The sequence below is a fragment of the Lontra canadensis genome, unplaced genomic scaffold (genome assembly GCF_010015895.1).
Source record: "Lontra canadensis isolate GAN:19392208 unplaced genomic scaffold, GSC_riverotter_1.0 scaffold19, whole genome shotgun sequence".
Classification (NCBI taxonomy): Eukaryota; Metazoa; Chordata; class Mammalia; order Carnivora; family Mustelidae; genus Lontra; species Lontra canadensis.
Window position 1 is genome coordinate 19,964,017 of NW_022631013.1, and position 19,430 is coordinate 19,983,446.

Below are 19,430 nucleotides of genomic sequence, written 5' to 3' on the forward strand. Positions count from 1 at the left end.
CCCCTATATTGCATATAATTTTAGATGACATGTTGGAACTACCTACTATGCACGTTACTTTAAGATGTTATCTAATTTAATTCTCACAACAAACTACCAAAGAGTTATAGCTTCTCTGCCCCTCCCCCTAATTTTATTAGCTGAGACTAGCAGCTGAGCCTCAAAAAAGTTAAGTAACTTAAAATAGTCATACTGAGGATAAGTGTCATGGTACCGAAGATATATATTTCAAATTACATCCCGTTTTATTAGGATGTAGTTACATTTCAAAATATTCATTAATAGATTCTTATGTAGCTACATTTGAAAGCAGTTTTTGCCTAAGTTTTATTAATTAGAGGCCTGAAACTTTCTAACACAATTCTCAGCTTTCACTGCTGTGTGAGCCTCAGTAGTGTTCACCTCTCAGTTCCTGTTTCATCATTAATAAAATTAATGTAATATCCCTATCTTTGCTGATTCCAGACGCTAAGAATAAAACAAAGTAATGGAAGTAAAAGTAATCTGATAAATCAATTTATTTCCTGAGTCATGTCCTTTTCTCAAGCATTAAGGTAACATGGACACAGGAAGATGGGGAATTACTCAGCGGTCACTGAATTCTTCCTGGTGGGACTTTCCAAATACCCAGAGCTCCAGCTTTTTCTGTTCATTCTCTGCCTCATCATGTATGTGATAATCCTCCTGGGAAACAGTCTCCTCATTATCATCAGCATACTGGATTCTCGCCTCCACACCCCCATGTACTTCTTCCTTGGGAACCTCTCGTTCCTGGACATCTGTTATACATCATCATCCATTCCTCCAATGCTCATCATATTTAGGTCCAAGACAAAATCCATCTCCTTCATTGGCTGTGCTCTGCAGATGGTTGCCTCCCTTGGGTTGGGCTCCACTGAGTGTGTCCTCTTGGCTGTGATGGCCTATGACCGGTATGTGGCCATCTGCAACCCACTGAGGTACCCCATCATCATGAACAGAGTGCTTTATGTGCACATGGCTGCTTGGTCCTGGATCATAGGCTGTATGAATTCCTTAGTGCAAACAGCCCTGACAATGGTGTTGCCTTTCTGTGGAAATAACATTATTGATCATCTTACCTGTGAGATCCTGGCCCTTCTTAAACTCATATGTTCAGATATTTCCATGAATGTGCTTATCATGACAGTGGCAAGTATTGTTTTACTGGTGATTCCTCTGCTGTTAATTTTCATCTCCTATATTTTTATCCTCTCTTCCATCCTGAGAATTAATTCTACTGAGGGGAGAAAGAAAGCTTTTTCTACCTGTTCAGCCCACCTCACTGTGGTTATCTTATTCTATGGTTCAGCTCTTTTTATGTACATGAAGCCCAAGTCAAAGGACACAAAAGCATCTGATGAAATCATTGGACTGTCTTATGGAGTGGTAACCCCGATGTTGAACCCCATCATCTACAGCCTGAGGAATAAGGAGGTGAAAGAGGCTGTGAAGAAAGTCCTGAGCAGATACTTGCATCTATGGAAAATATAAAAGGTCTTAAAGCAAGTGATATCCTCAGTGTGAGACCAGATCAGATCTTTTATGTTCACAGATTAAGTCACTGAAGCTAGTGTTAAGAGAGCTTGTCTGCTCGTAAGTCTAAACACAGGACTTAAACTCTTTTCAACACAGAATTCTCACGTAAGCCTTCTGAATAGTCTCGTCTGCAGTTTCTAGTTGTATGCAGCTCTGCCATTTGATCCCATGCAGGGCACATGGCTTTTCCTCGAGATAAAGCTCTCTCCTCTCTTCTCTCTCTCTCTCTTCCTTGTTTTTCTCTCTTCTCTTCCCCATTTCCTCCTCCTTCTTTTCCTTTCCCCTTCTCCATCTACTTTGTTTCTCTACCTTCCTTCTATTTTCCTGGTCTCCTTTCTCAGTCAGTTTGAACTGAACATCTATTATTTTGTTGTCTAGTATCCCTTATTCTGGTATAAGAACGCACTCTTTCTTCTGACATTCAACAGTGCCACCCTCTGAGTCCATCTGTACTGGACGGGGCTGACCCTACCGTCTGGAAATAATGGTACAGCTTGAAACAAAAGCAAATCCCTCAAGTTACAGTGATTCATTCAGCATAGCAGGTGAGTTCTGCCAGGCTAATCAAACACAATCCAAGAATGCTGTCTCTGGCTAAGAAAAGAGGCATTCTTCCTCCTATAGTTGCTAAACAGGGTGAAATGTGAGCCTGGGTCAATCTCTGTCAAAAAGAGCAGGAAGCCTATCTGAGAGGTAAAGAAGTGTTGAGAGAAGGAGGGAGAGTATGTGTGTGATCCTATTTTAAGACCTTGATCCAGCTGTGCCTAACATCAGTTCACAATTATTTTTTTTATTTAATTTAATTTTATTTTTTTTCAGTGTTCCAAAATTCATTGTTTATGCACCACACCCAGTGCTCCATGCAATACATGCCCTCCATAATACCCACCACAGGCTCATCCAACCCCTCACCGCCCCCCTCCAAAACCCTCAGTTTGTTTCTCAGAGTCTACAGTCTCTCATGGTTTGTCTCCCCCTCTGATTTCCCCAATTATTCCTTTTAGCAATATGGTCAATAAAATACCTTTATTATAAAATACTAATTTTGAGTTGGATTTAGCATTTTTCTGTACTCCCTCTTTCCAGTCATATTTTTGAGGAAAATATATGAGGATATATGTTCCCTAAGTGGTCCCAAGCTCCCCAGCCTTCAGAGGCTCTCCTTCCTTTAACAACTAAATAATCTAATTTCTATTCTGTGTGGCTATAGGCATTCTAGTCACCTACCCAATAGTTTCTGAGGAGTGTTTACATTTTCCTGGTTTGTGGTCTTCATTTTATGTCAGACTACTCTAAATTTCCTTATCATTCCTCTCTGGTAATCATGTGTACTTCTGTGTTGTTTAAGCTCTCAACAATACATTTTGACCACAAAGAATCTACATAAACCTCCTGAATATCTACATTCAAAAGACTACTATGTTTAACACCTTTATTTTGAAAATAACATAAAGGACTATGATCACTACAAAAAATAAATCAGTATTAAATATTAACTGTTCTTGGTATCTATTAGCCATCCCCTTTCATACGGGCCCTCTATAGTCCATTTTCCTCTTTAGCTCCTGTCCTGCTACAAGACTGAGTTTCTGTTCATTTCCTTCCTCCACAAGGATCAGCACTTCTCTCAACAAAAATGAATGGATACATAACTCAAAACACTCTTCAGCATGGTCTTTCTCAGAACAGAGAGTGAGCTTACCCCAAAAGCAGAATGCAGCTTCTACTCTTAGAGCTACAGGAAAGATCTTCAGGAAGTCTCTAAAAAACAGTGTTTCCTCACTAGCAATGATTTAGAAATACTGAAGCCCAATATACAAGCACCTTGAGTGATATGTTCTGTTTGTGAAAATACATTAATACACTTTCAATAAAAAGTCAAAGAAAGAAAGAATCCAACCACTGCCGTCTATTATTAGTATTATAAGTATTACAACCTAGAATCCACATGGTTCGTTCTTAACAAAGAAACAGAATCCAACAATCTAAAGTACTTTTAACAACCCCTATTCGGGTTTCTTAAAACTTCTAATACCACAGCAATCTAATAAAAGTTCCATTTGCATTACAGCCCACAACTTCTCTGGGGTATCTCCTTTCCACCATTTTCTAAAACCCAGTCTTCCTGCTGTTTTCTACCTGTCTTCCCCACCACCCCATCTCACCCTTCCTTGACCACAATAGCCTATTTCAAGTAAAATAAGAGTGTGTCCCCCAAGGGTAAGGGACTTGGAGAAAGATGGGTTTCGAAAGAAGTAAGAAATAGGGGTGTGGGGAAGCTCTATTTTTAATTTCTTGAGGAATCTCCACAGTGTTCTCCAAAGTGGCTGCACCAACTTGCATTCCCACCAACAGTGTAAGAGGGTTCCCCTTTCTCCACATCCCCTCCAACACATGTTTCCTGTCTTGCTAATTTTGGCCATTCTAACTGGTGTAAGGTGGTATCTCAATGTGGTTTTAATTTGAATCTCCCTGATGGCTAGTGATGATGAACATTTTTTTCATGTGTCTGATAGCCATTTGTATGTCTTCATTGGAGAAGTGTCTGTTCATATCTTCTGCCCATTTTTTGATATGATTGTCTGTTTTGTGTGTGTTGAGCTTGAGGAGTTCTATATAGAACTCTATATAGGAGTTCTTTACAGATATCCTGGATATCAACCTTTTGTCTGTACTGTCATTTGCAAATATCTTCTCCCATTCCGTGGGTTGGTGCAGCCACTTTGGAGAACAGTGTGGAGATTCCTCAAGAAATTAAAAATAGAGCTTCCCTATGACCCTGCAATTGCACTACTGGGTATTTACCCCAAAGATACAGATGTAGTGAAAAGAAGGGTCATCTGTTCCCCAATGTTTATAGCAGCAATGGCCACGGTCGCCAAACTGTGGAAAGAACCAAGATGCCCTTCAACCGACGAATGGATAAGGAAGATGTGGTCCATATACACTATGGCGTATTATGCCTCCATCAGAAAGGATGAATACCCAACTTTTGTAGCAACATGGACGGGACTGGAAGAGATTATGCTGAGTGAAATAAGTCAAGCAGAGAGAGTCAATTATCATATGGTTTCACTTATTTGTGGAGCATAACAAATAGCATGGAGGAAAAGGGGAGTTAGAGAGGAGAAGGGAGTTGAGGGAAATTGGAAGGGGAGGTGAACCATGTGTTGGAGGCCATGGCATGGTTGGAGTCGAGGATCAAACCAGGCCCTGACTTGTGTCTCCTTCAAAGTCCGGACACCTTGACAAGGTTAAGGACGGGAAAGTTGAGTACACTGAGAAAAGGGTTTGTGCTATGTGTCATGTGCTCGCCTACGCGACTTCCCACACACTTCCCTTACAGAAGGGAACAATATGGTCAGGGTCATGAATTCTTAGTTGGTCCTTGTTGTTCTGTACCTCCCATAACCCACTCCCTGGTTGATTGTCTTGCTAATGGCTTTAGCCGAAACTACCTGACATCACGAAGTCTGATTGTAGTCAATGTAAACTTGTTATAGAAACTTGCGGTCATCTGACTACGTACTGATGTATTATTCCTCCTATTCTGGTCTGCCTTATAAATGATTGTAAGATGTGGAATAAAATTGGCACTGTTGGACATCCTCCTCAGTGTCCCTCCTGCCCCCATCTGTCTCTTAATTTCTTTTCACCATCCTCTTAGCCCTCACGTTTTCCTGGTCAATTTGTCACGCTGGCCATGACAACCATGAGAGACTATGGACTCTGAAAAACAATCTGAGGGTTTTGAAGGGGCGGGGGGTAGGAGGTTGGGGGAACCAGGTGGTGGGTATTGGAGAGGGCACAGATTGCATGGAGCACTGGGTGTGGTGCAAAAACAATGAATACTGTTACACTGAAAATAAATTTTAAAATTTTTTTAAAAAACAAAAAGAAATAGGGGTGTAAGTCATGTGCAAACACTTGTTAAAATTCCCAAGCTAAGAATTTTTGTCCCCTTATTTTCATCATGTTTCACAAATGCCACTTTTTCACCACTTCATTAGCTCTTCCAGGAAGAAACGGTTTCTTCCCTTTTTCCTTCCATTCTTCCATAGATTTTTAAGTGCACTTCTATTACACTTCTTATTACAGTGTATTTTATTTATTCGATATGGCATGTTAAAAATAAATGAACAAAAAAACATAGGGCTTTTACAAATTCTTAATTCTCCAATTTACTAAGATAATAAATTTAATCTACCAGATTCTCCATTTGTCCTGACACAAAATGTGGACTTCAGTCTCTAAATAGTGGAACTGTTATTCAGAAGGCTTTATGAGTATTGAATAAGAAAAATTTAAAAAGCAAAATGTCTTGTTCAGTGTTTGGTTAATACCACGCAATGAATAATATACTCTTCCCTTAGCTTTTCCCAGACATGCCTGTCTCATCTGATAGACTGTGGGTTCCCTGAGGGCAAGATATGAGTAATATTTATTTTAGGGCCGCACTGCCCAGAAGAGGCATTCATTCAGCATTTATAAATTTATGAATGAATGAATCAATGACTGTGTGACTGTCTTCTTATACTGAAGGTAAAAGAGCTGATTTGCCATTGCCTCGCTAACCCTCATGACTGCTGCCTCCGCATCCTTGCTGATGCCATTTTATCTCCATCTAAAATCGCCCTCATTTTAACCTATCCATAAAAATTCAAAGTGCCCTTCAAAAAAATATCCTCTGACTTAAAGCCTTTTATTATTGTCCTAACAAGACTCCATCTCTTCTACCAAATTAAATTCCTATAGTTATCTATTTCAACTTTGGGTATTTTTTATGTAAAGATATATTCCTTTTGATTATGTACAGATTTTGATTGTTTTATTGAAATGTCATTAGAAGCAGAACCTGTGAGTTATTTTCACTAGTCCTGTAATTATAAACAGAGGGCTTCAATCAATACATTGATACTTTGGATTTTGCTGTTTGTACAAAGTCTGTTCTTAAAATAGAATTTTCAAACAATACGGGCAGTATACTGTTACATGTGATATATATAACTAATAATAATCCTGGTTAAAATAATATTCCATTTTGTTCATTCTAGGCACCAAAAGTTTGACTGTAATAAATCAAGCAGAGTCCATGTAACCACTGTACATACATATAATCCCTTAGCTTATTGGGTTTATAGCTTGATAATGACAAAAATGAAAAGATACTGATATATAGAGTAGTGACTCCTACATATGTCCTAGGATCTAACCTAATAGGCATTTCAAATATGGTATGTCCAAAACGGAAATCTCGATTTTTCCCATCCCCAAACTATTTCTCCTCATCTTCCCCATCTCAGGAACTGGCAATGCCATACAACCACATCCTATCCACCACCAAATCCTACCAATTCTATCTTCAAAATTTACTCTGAATCTGACCACATCTATTGCTACCACTCTAGTTCAAACTACCATCGTCTCACCTAGGCTACTATAATGGCTTTCTGAATCATATCCCTGTTCTACTTTTGTTTTCCTACAATCTGTTCTCTGCATAGCATCCAGAGTATTGTTTCTAAAAATATATATATTGAAGTTCTAGAACAGCTAAAAATTAATCAGTGGTATTTTAAAAATCAGAACAGTGGCTACCTATGTGGGAGAGGGATCAGACTGAGTAGCTACCGGGTCGGGGCATGAGGGAACTTTTCTAAGGTTATGTTTATGTTCTATGTCTTGATAAGAATTTTAATGATGAGCATACATATGTCAAAACTATGAATATCACGTTAAGATTCATGATTTTAATGTATATAAATTTTAAATTAAAAGAGAACTGTAAACACATATAGGTTAAACTCTAGCTAATGATACATGCGCTGAAGTATTTAAGGAAAGGGGTAATGATGTCTACAGTTTATTCTGAAATGTACCCAAAATGACATTAACTTAATGGGGGAATAGAAAGATGAACAGACACTTACATATAAACAAATTTAATAAAATGTTGGTGGTAAAATATAGTTAGTAAATGTATGATGTTCAAAGAAAAGCTATTTCAGTTTTGCTTTATCTTTGAAATTTTTCATAATTCAATGATGGAAAAAATTATACAAAGCCTGTTAGAAAACAGCTCTTGAACACATGTATCAATGATTGAGGCAAGGGTAGAAACTGGATAAAAAATAGTACCATTATAAATTCTCTTAAAATTAATTGATGAAAAAGTACCACTATTTTAAAAAGGCAAAACTTTTTAATAAGTTATTTATAGCTATTACAAGAGAGAAATTAAAAATAAATTTTAATGGTCCCTGTGAAATTTAATTTCCTACACTGAACTCTTATCAGGGTTTCAGTTGCTATTCCTGGGGGATGGATACAAGGAGAGGAAAAAGAAAGGGAAGAAAAGAAGTCTACCAGGAGATTTACCAGAATCAGGCCCAAAGGCAGTAAAGAAAAAGGAAACAGCAAACATTTTTGGCATGATGTGATATTGCCATATTCCTTCAGGTGTTTTTGGCTCTTTCTGAGGGGACTACTAATTTCTCAAAAATGTCAGATTGCACAGACCTTAGCAAAAGAAATTTAGTTCTTTCTACACCATTTATTCTGCAATTACACCTTTTCAATATGATTAAGACCATAAAGTTTTAAATGCCATTCCTATATATTCACATAATAATCATCTATATATCTTGTAACATCACTACTTGTAAAATGATCAGGGTATATAATCACTCACATTTCCCAGGGCATTTTTTTTTTTTTTTGGAAATGGAACTTTACTCAAAATTAAGAAGTTAAAGTTCATTCAAACGATGACAAACTATTTCTTCTTTTCTATTCTGCTCATATTCATGCCAGATGTGAGGCACTATATGTTAAAGACAACACACACTAATAGTGATTGTATTATAATAATGATTCTGGTGATGACTGAATATAAATGTTAATGTGTATACTGTAATGCATATGATTATTTAAAAATACAAAATGAGACATTATCAATGTAATATACACTATTGGTACTGGTGATAAAAAGACTATTAAAAATAAATGTAACACTTCTCAACAAATGGTTTAAATTTCATAGCATTTTGAAAGATAGTATAAGTGCACAAGTCAGTGACTGAACAAATGAAAGGAACTATTGAAGCAAACCAGTCAAAACAATTATAAGGATTAGGTATCATACTGATCTTGGTTCAGAATGAAATTATGTTTTCATAAAGAAATAAATGTCTGTAAGTTTAGGTATCTTTGTGTTTAATGTCCTTAATTTTTCATACAATAGATTAAAATTCAGGAAAATAAGTCAAAAACATTAAAAACTTCCAGTGACAGAGAGAAATACCAAAATAATTATATAAAGGCACAAGGTAAAATAGATTTTAAGTAGGTACTTGTGCTCTATATTTCTTGGGTTTATTATAGCCTAGGAAATTTTACATTTTAAAACTATTTGTCTTACTATAATGGTGAAATCATTAGAACTCCTAAGAATGATTGTGCAAATGTATGTAGTCTGTGCAAAACTGCATTATGTTTCAGTAGGTATGACATTAGTATTTGCCTTAAATTTCTTCCCTACGATGTCAAATTAGGAAATCCAAAACATACTTTTTTTTTTTTTACAGTATAAAAAAGAAAAAGATAACCCCTAGAATAAGGTCTTCTGTATAGATACTGCAGAATATATCTTCCTCTCTGTTCTTTCGTGTGTATAATACAGATGAGATTTTTATAGTAAGGTTCACCAGGTGCACTTAAATTTCAAAATCCAAAACTTATGAAAAGTTGTCTAAATTCATATTTTCAAAATGTATGATATTTATAAGAAAGGAAATCACTTTTTAAAAATAATATGCAATGGGGCGCCTGGGTGGCTCAATGGGTTAAAGCCTCTGCCTTCGGCTCAGGTCATGATCCCAGGGTCCTGGGATCGAGCCCCACATTGGGCTCTCTGCTCAGCAGGGAGCCTGCTTCCTCCTCTCTCTCTGCCTGCCTCTCTGCCTACTTGTGATCTCTGTCTGTCAAATAAATAAATAAAATCTTTAAAAAAATAAAAATAAAAATAATATGCAATAAATGTATAAGCATGTTTTTTATAAGCATGTTTATAATTAGGCATGATATGATGAGTAAAATGAGTGCCAGAAAGGAACTATGGAAACTGGTCTAAAAATGTCATGCTTTCCACATAGAATATTTATTGAAATTTTTTTTTATATTTTTTTTTTAAGATTTTATTTATTTGTCAGAGAGAGAGGGAGAGAGAGCGAGCACAGGCAGACAGAATGGCAGGCAGAGGCAGAGGGAGAAGCAGGCTCCCTGCCAAGCAAGGAGCCCGATGTGGGACTCGATCCCAGGACGCTGGGATCATGACCTGAGCCGAAGGCAGCTGCTTAACCAACTGAGCCACCCAGGCGTCCCATATTGAAATTTTTTAAGAATGAAACAGAGTCTGTTCTTAATAATGACTTTATTATATCTTAATGTCATCAAACTTTTATTTTTCTCAAATGCTTCAAAATTAAGAATAGACTAAAACTGACATCAATGAGAAAGAGGCCCAAAGTCAATGAAATATATCTTCAAATTTTTGAAGCAAAATAACTAAAAACTGAGAATTTTGCATTAATTTAAACTATCTTTTGAGAGGCAAAATGAAGACAGTTTTAGAAAAAAATGAAGAGATTTTTCCACAGATAAGAAAGAAAGAAACTGTCCCTAGGTGAAAGGAATGGAATGAAAAAAAAAACAGCAAATAAACTGATAAATGTGTAAGTGAATTCAAACTGTCTCTGTAAAAGAGAATGAAAGAGAAAGAGAGCAAGAGACAGCACTTGCAATTGGGGGACTTAAAAACAATGTAAAAATGAAACAACTAATATGGAAGATGATGGGAGGGGTTAGAAGTAAGAGATCAACATTTTAAGGTCCTTGGTATTATTCAGGAGGATTGTAGAGATATTAAGTAGAGATTATGCTAAGTTAAACAAACACCTTAAAAATTTATGGTAATCATACATGTGTGTCTGTGTGTATCACTCTGCAAACAGTAGAGAATGTTTTTAAATACAATAAAATATGTTTATAAAACTGATGATGCATTAGAAAAAGAAGCAAGTCTCAATCTATGGCCACAATCTATGGCCATGATGCAACATTAGAAATCAATATTGAAGAAAGAAAAGTAAAGCTGGAGGTATCACAACTCCAGACTTCACGTTCTACTACAAAGCTCTAGTAATCAAAATAGTACAGTACTGGCACAAAAATAGACATATAGATCAATAGGACACAATAGAAAAGCCAAAAATAAACCCACAATTATGTGGTCAATTAATCTTCAATGAACGAGGAAAGAACATGCAGTAGGAAGACAGTCTCTTCAACAAATGGTGTTGGGAAGACTGGACAGCTACATGCAAAAGAATGAAATTGAACCACTTTCTAATACCATATACAAAAATAAACTCAAAATGGATTAAAAACCTAAATGTGAGACTTGAAACCATAAAAATTCCAGAAGAGAGCACAGGCAGGAATTTCTCTGACATTGGCCATAAAAACATCTTTCTAGATAGGTCTCCTTACATAAGGGAAACAAAAGCAAAATAAACTATTGGGACTACATCATCTGTACAGCAAGGGAAACAATCAACAAAACTAAACAATAACCTATTGAATGGGAGAAGATATATGCAAATGACATATCCAATAAATGGTCAGTATCCAAAATATATAAAGAATCTACACAACACCCAAAAAACCCCCAAATAATCCAATTTAAAAATGAACAGAAGAAATGAACACACATTTCTCCAAAGAAGATATACAGATGGCCAACAGGCATATGAAAATATGCTCATCATCAGGGCATGCGAATCTATACCATTATGAGGTATGGCCTCACACTGGTCAGAATGGCTAAAATCAAAAACACAAGAAACAAGTGTTGGCAAGGATGTGGAGGAAAAGGAACCACTGTCCACTCTTGATGGGAATGCAAACTGGTGCAGCCAGTGTGGAAAACCCTATAGAGGTTCCTCAAAAACTTAAAAATAGAACCATCCTACAATCTAGTATTTGCACTACTGGGTATTTATTCCTAAAAAAAATAAAAATAAACATTAATTCAAAGGGATACATACACCCTGTTTATGACAGCATCATTTACAGTAGCCAAACTACAGAAGCAGCCCAAGTGTCCATTGATAGATGAATGGATAAAGAAAATGTACTACAGCAGCGCCTGGGTGGCTCAGTGCTTGACAGGCTGCCTTCAGCCCCAGTCATGATCCTGGAGTCCTGGGATCAAGACCTGCAGCAGGCTCCCCACCCAATGGGGAGTCTGCTACTCCCTCTGCCCCTGGCCCTGCTTGTGCTCTCTCACTCTCAGTCTGCACACGCTCTCTCTCTCAAATAAATTTTTAAAATCTTTTTTAAAAAGTATAATATACATATGTATGTACATATACATAATGGAATATTATTCATCCATAAAAAAAAAAAACAAAATCGGGGCGCCTGGGTGGCTCAGTGGGTTAAAGCCTCTGCCTTCGGCTCAGGTCATGATCCCAGGGTCCGGGGATCGAGCCCCGCATTGGGCTCTCTGCTCAGTGAGGAGCATGCTTTCTCCTCTCTCTCTGCCTGCCTCTCTGCCTACTTGTGATCTCTGCCTGTCAAATAAATAAATAAAATCTTAAAAAAAAAAAAAAAGAACAAAACCTTGCTATTTGCAATGACATGGATGGAGCTAAGAGTATAACGCTAAGTGGAATAAGTCAATCAGTACAAGACAAATACCATATGATTTCATTCATATGTAAAATTTAAGGCAAAAAAAAGCAAAGGGAAAAAATGGAGAGAGACAGACAAACCAAGGAACAGATTCTACTATAGGGAACAAACTGATGGTTACCAGAGGGGAGGGGAGGCGGGTGGAGGGATGGGTGAAATAGGTGATGGGGATTAAGGAGGGCACTTGTTGTGATGAGCACCAGGTGTGGTATGTAAGTGTTGAATCACTATATTATACACATAAAACTCACTGTATGTTAACTAAGTATAGAGGAGGGGAGAGGGGAGGGAAGGGGGGCGGAGCGTTGGAGAGGAAATGAAATGAAATGAAATGAAATGAAATGAAATGAAATGAAATGAAATGAAATGAAATGAAATGAAATGAACCAAACCAGTATTGAAAAGAGAAACCCCAAAAATGTCTTATAAATGTGAAAATGTTGAAACATACTTTTTTTTTTAAGATTTTATTTATTTATTTGAGAGAGAGGCAGTGAGAGAGAGCATGAGCGAGAAGAAGGTCAGAGGGAGAAGCAGACTCCCCGTGGAGCTGGGAGCCCGATGCGGGACTCGATCCCGGGACTCCGGGATCATGACCTGAGCCGAAAGCAGTCGTCCAACCAACTGAGCCACCCAGGTGTCCCTGAAACATACTTTTAAATAATTGACAGGTCGGGGCGCCTGGGTGGCTCAGTTGGTTAAGCGGCTGTCTTTGGCTCAGGTCATGATCCCAGGCCTGGGATTGAGCCCCGCCTTGGAAGGGAACCTGCTTTTCCCTCTCCCCCACTGCTAGTGCTTCTCTCTATCTCAAAAAAATAAATAAAATCTTTAAAACAAACAAATGAAACACATTTTCTCTCCCCAAATACTATTATATCATATAAAGAAAAAATTGATAGGTCAAAAAAGTCATGACTGAAACATCAATGTATTTATAACTTTATGATAATGAATGATTATCAAAACTGGTAGAATGAAGGGATTTACAGTCTTAAATACATGTACTGGAAATTTAAAAAGATTGAAAATTAATACACTATGAATTCAATTCAAAGAGTTATAAAAAGAGGAAATGGAAAATTCTGAAGATAGGTGAAGTTTGAATCAGTAGTTTAAAATTTTACCAGTCCCAAACAATTTCCCTGATTAATTCTAATACATTTTCCAAGAATAGGTAACCCCTACCATAAACAAATTGTTTCATAAAATATAAAAAAAAGGCTGGAAGTTCCTCTAAGTCTTTTTATAAGCTTGATAAAACACTGAAACAAAAACTGAACAAGGACAGTGTAAGAAAGAAAAAAATTATGAGCTAATCTCATGTACAAACATAAACAGAAAAATTATAAATAAAATACTATCAAACAGAATCTAACAATGTACAAAATAATAATGCTGAACATCCAGGTAGGGTTTGTCTCAGGAATGCAAGGATGTCTTAACATTAGAAAGAATTTTTTTTAGGATTTTATTTATTTATTTGACAGAGATCACAAGTAGACAGAGAGGCAGGCAGAGAGAGAGGAAGGGAAGCAGGCTCCCCGACAAGCAGAGAGCCCAATGCAGGGCTCAATCCCAGGACCCTGAGATCACGATCTGCGTGAAGGCAGAGGCCCAACCCACTGAGCCACCCAGGTGCCCCAACATTAGAAAGTATTTTAATGTAATTCATCACAATAGCAATTAAAGGATAAAAACAAACAATTATTTTAGCAAATGTAGGAAAAGCTTTTGATCAAATTCAAAAGCATTCATACGTTTTTTTTAGAAAACTTATCAAACTAGAAACAGAAGAAAACTTTTTTAACTTGATAAAGATTATTTATCAAAAACTTATAACTAACAAGTTCCTTTTCCCTTTAAATTTCTAAATTCAACATCATACAAAAATCCTATGCAGCACAGTACAGAGAGAGGGAAGGAAAAGAGGAAGTGGGAAGGGAGAAGAAGAATGGGGGAAGGAGAGGAGGAAAAGGGAGGAGAAAGAGAGGAAAGAAGTAAAAGAAAGAGAAAAATAAGAAAGAAGTAAAGAAGAAAGGAAAATAGGAAAGAAAGAAATAAGAAAGGGAAAAAGGAAGCGGAATGTGGGAGGAAAAAATCTTCTTTAACCCTTCAAAGATTCTTCCAGCTGATCTGAGAATTAAACTGACATGAGACAGAATAATAAAAGAGAATAAAATTTAATTTCATACAGATAGGAACTCCACATACATGAGAGTTTCAAAAACAGAAAAATAAAATTAGGTATATATGCCATTCTGAGCTAGGGAATGGGATGGAGGTCTGGAGCTTCAAAGGGGAAAAGAGCATTAAGAAGGGCAGATGTTTGGTAATTAGATGTTTGTCCTGCCATACAGATAAGCCACTCAGACAAAATTCATTTCTGGTAATAATTCTTGTTCTGGAAAAGATTCCCAATTTAGATTCTTCTACATAGTTAAGAGAGGGACAAAAGTTTCTCTTGAACCCTCACAGTCTCAAACGCCTTCACTTCAAAATTGTCCACATTGGGGAGACTGAACCCCCTCAGGAGGAAGGAAAGGAGAAAAGGTGTAAAGATTATAAAAGGAGAAACAAAATTATCATTATTGTCTGAAAATAAGACTGTTTACATAGGAAATGAGAAAAAAATATTAAAAAAAAAACTTTAAAATTTAAACTGAGGCTATAACAAGGCTGCTAAATACATGATCAACATATAAAATTCAAAAGTATATTTTACAGCAGTTACAACTGTTTAGAAAATGCACTTTAAAAACTACCTCACGGGGCGCCTGGGTGGCTCAGTGGGTTAAAGCCTCTGCCTTCGGCTCAGGTCATGATCCCAGCGTCCTGGGATCGAGCCCCGCATCAGGCTCTCTGCTCTGCGGGGAGCCTGCTTCCTCCTCTCTCTGCCTGCCTCCCTGCCTGCTTGTGATCTCTGTCTGTCAAATAAATAAATAAAATCTTAAAAAAAATAAAAATAAAAACCACCTCACAATACCAACAAAAGTATAAAGTGCTCATAAATAAATTTATAAAAGCTGTAAAAGTATTTATGAATTCAAGTATAAATCTTCACTAAAGCACATAGAACAACACTTCCCACAAACTGGGGAGTTATATTTTGTTCATGTTATGAAATTCAAAAATAAATATGTTAATTCATCCCTAATTTCTCTATAAGTTTAATGTAAATTTCAATCAAAATGAATTTGGAATTTATAAAAAATGTCTAAAGTTTACCTCCAAATTCAAATTGAATAGTAAAGGCCAAGAGTAGCCAAAACAATGTTAAAACAAGAATGATATGGGTGCCTGAGTGGCTCAGTGGGTTAAAGCCTCTGCCTTCACTTCAGGTCATGATTCCAGGGTCCTGGGATGGAACCCTGCATCAGGCTCTCTGCTTAGCAGGGAGCCTGCTTCCTCCTCTTTCTCTCTCTGTGTACTTGTGATCTCTGTCTGTCAAATAAATAAATAAAATCTTAAAAAAAAAAAGAATGACATATTTACTGTATCAAATGTCAAGATGAATGATAAAGCTACCATAATTCAGATAGCATAGTATTGGTTCAGGACAAGATAAATATATCAATGAAATAGGGTAAATAATTCAGAAATAGCCCAGGCATATGTGAAAGCTTATATGCTAAATAAATGAAACTTTTAAAAAGTTGATATTGCAAATCAGTAGGGAACAACCTGTACCTTACAGTGTTACCAAAATCAATTTGAGACTGATCAAATGCCAAAAGCAAAGCTGTATGTCTAGAGGAAAATATAAGATATAGGACATCTTTGGTCTAGGATCTCTTTATATACTGGATAGGAATAATGATCTTCGATGAGGAAATAAAGGCAGAAAACAAAGGACAAATACTTCAAAATTAGAACCTATATGGCAAAATGCATCATTAAAAGATTTAAATAAAAGCACAAATGGAAGACTATATCAGTAACAAATGCAACGAAAAAAGGATTCGCATCCAGAATATTTAAAAAAAAACTATTGCATTAATAAGAAAAAAATGAACAACATAACAGATAATTGGGCAAAAGGTATAAACAGGGACCTCAAGGAAAAGGAAAGCAGCATAACTTATAAAATTATGAAAAGATGCTCAATTCAGAGGTGCCTGTGTGGTTCAGTCGGTTACATGGTTGACTCTTGATTTTACCTCAGGTCATGATCTCAGGGTTGTGAGACTGAGCCCCACGTGGGCTCTGAGCTCAGCGCAGAGTCTGCTTGAGATTCTGTCTCTCTCCCTCTACCTCTCTCCCAGCTCATACCCATTCTCTCTCTCTGTAAAATAAAAAAAAATCTTAAAAAAAAAGATGCTCAATTCACATGAATCAGAAAAATATAAAGTAAATCAATGAGACATTTCCCTGCCAAAAGACAAGCAAATATTAAACTTATAAAAAAAATTATCAAGACTGTGAAGAGGAAATTTCATTCGCTGCCATTGGGAGTATAAATCCATATTATAAAAAGTGTGAAGCTGACTCATTAATTCCACTTACAGGTATATTCCCAAGGAGATATTTATAGTTACTCACTGAAGCGTAATTTATAAAATAAACATCCTCCAACATCTAAATATCAATATGGGAAAGAATAACTACATTATAGTTTCCTATAACACAGGATTATAGGAGATCAAGTAAAATGAACCAGCTCTAAACTAATCATTTTGTTAACCTTTAGCAGCTTTTTTGAGCTTCTTTTTGCTGCTTTTAGTTTAATCTGTAAAATGATAAATAAATACCAATGTCCCAAACTGAAATGAGAGAGTAATAAAGAATTCAGTAGAAAGCATAACATACATGACCGCTCCTCCGTGCTATCAGACTCATCAGAACCTGATGTTCTCTAATCTGGGAAACAGGTTTCACTGATGTTCTCTGAAAGAGGGACAGGATTGGGATATGTGACTAGAAATTTTTAAATAAATATTTACTAAAACCTCTTAAGAAATGAGAAGAGCAGCTAAATAGGAGTGAGGATTAAACAACCAAATGAGGCCCTAGCTCCCATTACAGTCTCATAAAGGAGACTCTAGTGACATGAATCTACCAACATGTCTCAATCCAAAATAGTTACAGGCTCAGTACCATTATTTAATTAAAAGGCACTATGAAATAAAAATTATACTGAGGCAGTGTGTAAAGTTATTATTTTCACTATTTTCAGTTTTTATTTTGTGCTGAGTGGGAACTTCGGATGACTCCAAGCGAGTAGGGAAACTGGAAACTGTATTTTTTTTTTAAAGATTTTATTTATTTATTTATTTATTTGACAGAGAGAAACACAGTGAGAAGAGGGAACATGGGCAGGGGAAGTGAGAGAGGGAGAAGCAGGCTTCCTGCTGAGCAGGGAGCCCTATAGAGGGCTTGATCCCAGGACTCCGGGATCATGACCTGAGCTGAAGGCAGACGCTTAACGACTGAGCCAGCCAGGCACCCCGAGGAAACTGTGTTTTTTAATATCCAATGTCTTCATATAAAAAGAAAATCATCTTGAATAGTAAGCCTGTTTCTAGGAGCACTTATATTAAGCTATCTCGAGCAGTCAACTTAGTATGTTTTGCAGAGGCAATGTCAACCTGAACAGTGCTGACTTCTATAAACCAACATGTCTGTCAAACTTCGTAAGATATAGAGGGACATTTAAACTTTGATCATAAAGTGACCTTGGGAAAATCCTAAGCCATATCCTAAAGGACCTAACAAGAGACAGAAGAAAAAACAGGCCCCCAGTGTTAGGACACAGCCTGCAAGACCCTTGCATTAATGCTCTGGCCCTTATTACAATGTGAGAGTAAATGAAACATAAAAAATTATAATGATTCAACAAAAACAATCAATGGTAGTCAAGCAAAGCCAAAACAGATCAAAAAGTAAATTAATTACTCAGCTAGTAAGTATCTATGACAAGTTTTGGAGTTGAAGAGAAATACATCAGAGAGCACTAGATAATGGATGTTCACGTGGAAGAGGAACTTGGTGAAAAAGGACCTGCCACAAACTAAGCACTAGTGCCTGAAGCTAAAAGGTGTTTCAACTTACACTGAGGAAAGAAACCAGCCATATTTCGCAATAAAAATCCAAAACATACAGCAAAAGGTCCATAAATACTTCCCTCATAACATTTCTCCCCAACTACAGTAGTGAGGCAAAGCAATAGACTTGCAAAGCCTATTTTAGAAAATAATTGCATTTATTAATATGAGGTTTTAAAATATCATTGGTACTAGAATTCACTTTCAAATGCAAAACATTAAGTCCATTAATACATCTAAAAAGGGATATAACGGATATAAAGTTCACATTTATGTGTTTCAGCAATAAAAACAATTTATCAATAGAAACATTAACTAAATTCATACTACATTTAATATTGAGCTGCTCACAAATCTTTGCTCCTACTTATTCTAAGAAGACTAGTAGCAAAGAGGCTGATACAGAAATATCAAGACATATTGACAAGCACAAGAAGAGGCCAGTCTTTTTCTTCCCCACAGCATCTAATCCATTACTCAACACACAAGATGTACTTAATAATATTACTGATATGAGCAGGCTACTTGTTAAGGAACATTTTGAAAATTTAATTCATACATTATTACCACTTATTTATACTAATAAGCAATTAATAAAAGTTATGATGGTAATTCAACTCTATTAAAGCTTTTCTCTCTAATACATAATCCCATATGGAAAAACAAAGAAATGTAAACTGACACTACTCTATATCCTAAATTGCAGAACTCAAAAATTATAACAAAAATAGCATAATTTGAGATTTTAATGATGTAAAAGTAGTCTTTACCACCATCTAGTGGCCTCAGAATATAACAGTGTGAAGAAAAGTACTTACCCAGGAATGTCACCAAAAATACAAGCATCTAGTTTACATGCAGAGCTGCTGCCCTCCTTCCTACTCATTTGGGACAGCATTGGTTCCACCTCTCTTGCTTCCTTCTGCAGATCTGCATGAGCTGGACCTTTGGACAAAACCATGGAGGAGCACCATCAAGGGACTGTTGCCTTTGCTACCTCATGTAACTACTTCTACCCTTAAACTGATACCTATATGTTACATTAGATGCAAAACTGCATCTTTATACTCATTGAAC

The 19,430-nt window shown here is 36.5% G+C and overlaps 1 protein-coding gene across 1 annotated transcript; it reads left to right on the forward strand.

Annotated features, from left to right (window-relative positions):
- Positions 1 to 573: 573 nt before the first annotated feature.
- Positions 574 to 1,512, forward strand: LOC116869541 (olfactory receptor 13D1). The gene has a single exon (XM_032860878.1). The coding sequence runs from the start codon at positions 574 to 576 to the stop codon at positions 1,510 to 1,512; it is 939 nt and encodes a 312-aa protein (XP_032716769.1).
- The last annotated feature ends 17,918 nt before the right edge of the window (positions 1,513 to 19,430 follow it).

Excerpts from the sequence above, each read along its gene's own strand:
- LOC116869541 (XM_032860878.1), top strand. The coding sequence starts at position 574 with ATGGGGAATTACTCAGCGGTCACTGAATTCTTCCTGGTGGGACTTTCC.